Source organism: Trichosurus vulpecula, chromosome 9 (assembly GCF_011100635.1).
Source record: "Trichosurus vulpecula isolate mTriVul1 chromosome 9, mTriVul1.pri, whole genome shotgun sequence".
Taxonomy (NCBI): domain Eukaryota; kingdom Metazoa; phylum Chordata; class Mammalia; order Diprotodontia; family Phalangeridae; genus Trichosurus; species Trichosurus vulpecula.
In genome coordinates, this window is record NC_050581.1 from 1574200 (window position 1) to 1576076 (window position 1877).

The window sequence follows — 1877 nt, forward strand, 5'->3', positions numbered from 1 at the left end:
AATCACTGCCTTTAAGGAACTAGCATGGCATGAAAAAGAACAGATGGTGGGATGAGAAGTGGGTGTGGGGGTGGTGACCCGGCTGAGTAGGTGGAGCTCTATTTGGAAGAAGGAGCTTGGCTCACTGACTAGCCTGAAGGCCAACTGGGAGACAGGAAAACACCTGATTTGCATCTCACTCCATCACTCACAAGATATGTGCTAAATCTCAACCGCTCTGGGGTGGTAGAAAAACAGGACCATAGATTTAGAACTAGTAGAGCCCCTGGAGGTCATCTGCTCCAATCCTTTCCTTAGGTAGGTGACGAAACTGAGGCCTGGGGAATCTAATGAGTCCAAGCCCAAGCTTTATACTCTTTTCACTATGAGAAACCAGCCTAAGGTAGTTTCAAAAAAAAGCACTTTGAATAGCTTTAAGTCCTATGGGTAGGAGCACCAGGAGAGCCCTGAAAAGGAAAGCACTAAGACAAAGAAGGAAGAGAGGGCCCGGGATTGAGATTCCAGTCAGATTATCCCTACATACCTGTCTTGGAGAGCCGGGGCTCTTTCTGGGCTTGGGTGTGCCGATTTTGCTGAGTAGAGATATTGTAGGTTGGAGGCCGACCCGAACAGTCAGGAGCTGTTGCCAGAGGTGTGCCAAGATGCAATGCCATGTCCATTTGCCTCTGGACCAGATGCAGCTGTTTCTGCATTTGTTCCAGCTCCAGCTTGAGACCCTTGGAAGGGGGAGGTGGGGCAGAACTGTATCCTCCATTCCTCATGCCTCCCAGGCCCAGGTGCAGCAACTCAATCAGGTTGAGCAGGAGGCAGAGGCCACTGACTGCATACATGACCAGCAGGAAGATGGTCTTCTCCGTGGGTCGAGACACAAAGCAGTCCACGGTGTGGGGGCAAGGGCTGCGCTGGCAGATGTAGGAGGGAGGCACTTCCAGGCCATAGAGCAGGTACTGGCCCACCAGGAAGGCCACCTCTAAGGCAGATCGAATCAGCAACTGCCCAACATAAGCCCCCAGGAGCCCGTCCCTGCGGATCCTCCTGCGACCATCGTGGGCTCCATCCTCAGGGAACTTCTTGGGCTTCTCTTCGATCATGGGCTCCCTCTCTTCCTCCTCTTGCTTCTGGGCCGTCTGGCGCCGGGACAGGTGGTGCACGGCATAGCCCAGGTAGAAGACGGTGGGCGCAGTGACCAGGATGATCTGGAACACCCAGAAGCGTACGTGGGAGAGGGGTGCGAAGGCGTCGTAGCAGACGTTTTGGCAGCCTGGCTGTCCTGTGTTGCAGGAGAAGCCACTTAGCTCGTCCCGGTAAATGGCCTCCCCGCCCACGGCCAGCAGCACCAGGCGGAACACCACCAGCACGGACAGCCAGAGCTTCCCCACCAGAGTGGAGTGCTGGGTCACAGCCTCCAGCAACCTCGTCAGGAAGGCCCAGCTCATCTTCGATCTTCCTAATTAGTCTGGCGTGACCTGAGGAGCGAGGGGCAAGTGAAGGAGCCCGCCCCTCCCCCCGACTTCACCTCCGGCGGCTCCTCGCCCATCCCCCGGGCCCCGACCCTCGTGCTCCCAGGGCCCGCAGCCCAGGCCGTTCCCCCGCTCCCTCTCCTACCTGCAGTCTGGCCTCCAGTTGCCCCGCGCACTCGGAAGCCGGGTTAGCGGGACGGCCTGCACAGAGAGCTGAAGGATCAGCAGGGACTTTCAGGGGCCGAGTGGCGGGAACGGCTCTCCTTTCCCCACCCTCCCCCAACTCAGGGGCGGGCGCTGGGCGTGGGGGGCTCGGAGTTGGGAACAATGCTGAGGCTCAGGGGTCCAGAGCGGGGGGCGTGGTGGAAGCCGAGCGGAGGGCGCGCGGGGAAAGGAGGAGAGCCACGGCGCCCGGGC

The 1877-nt window shown here is 58.9% G+C and overlaps 1 protein-coding gene across 1 annotated transcript; it reads right to left on the minus strand.

Annotated features, from left to right (window-relative positions):
- Positions 1 to 515: 515 nt before the first annotated feature.
- LOC118831757 (gap junction gamma-1 protein-like) lies at positions 516 to 1436 on the minus strand. Its single transcript, XM_036739194.1, has one exon. The coding sequence runs from the start codon at positions 1434 to 1436 to the stop codon at positions 516 to 518; it is 921 nt and encodes a 306-aa protein (XP_036595089.1).
- Positions 1437 to 1877: the final 441 nt, after the last annotated feature.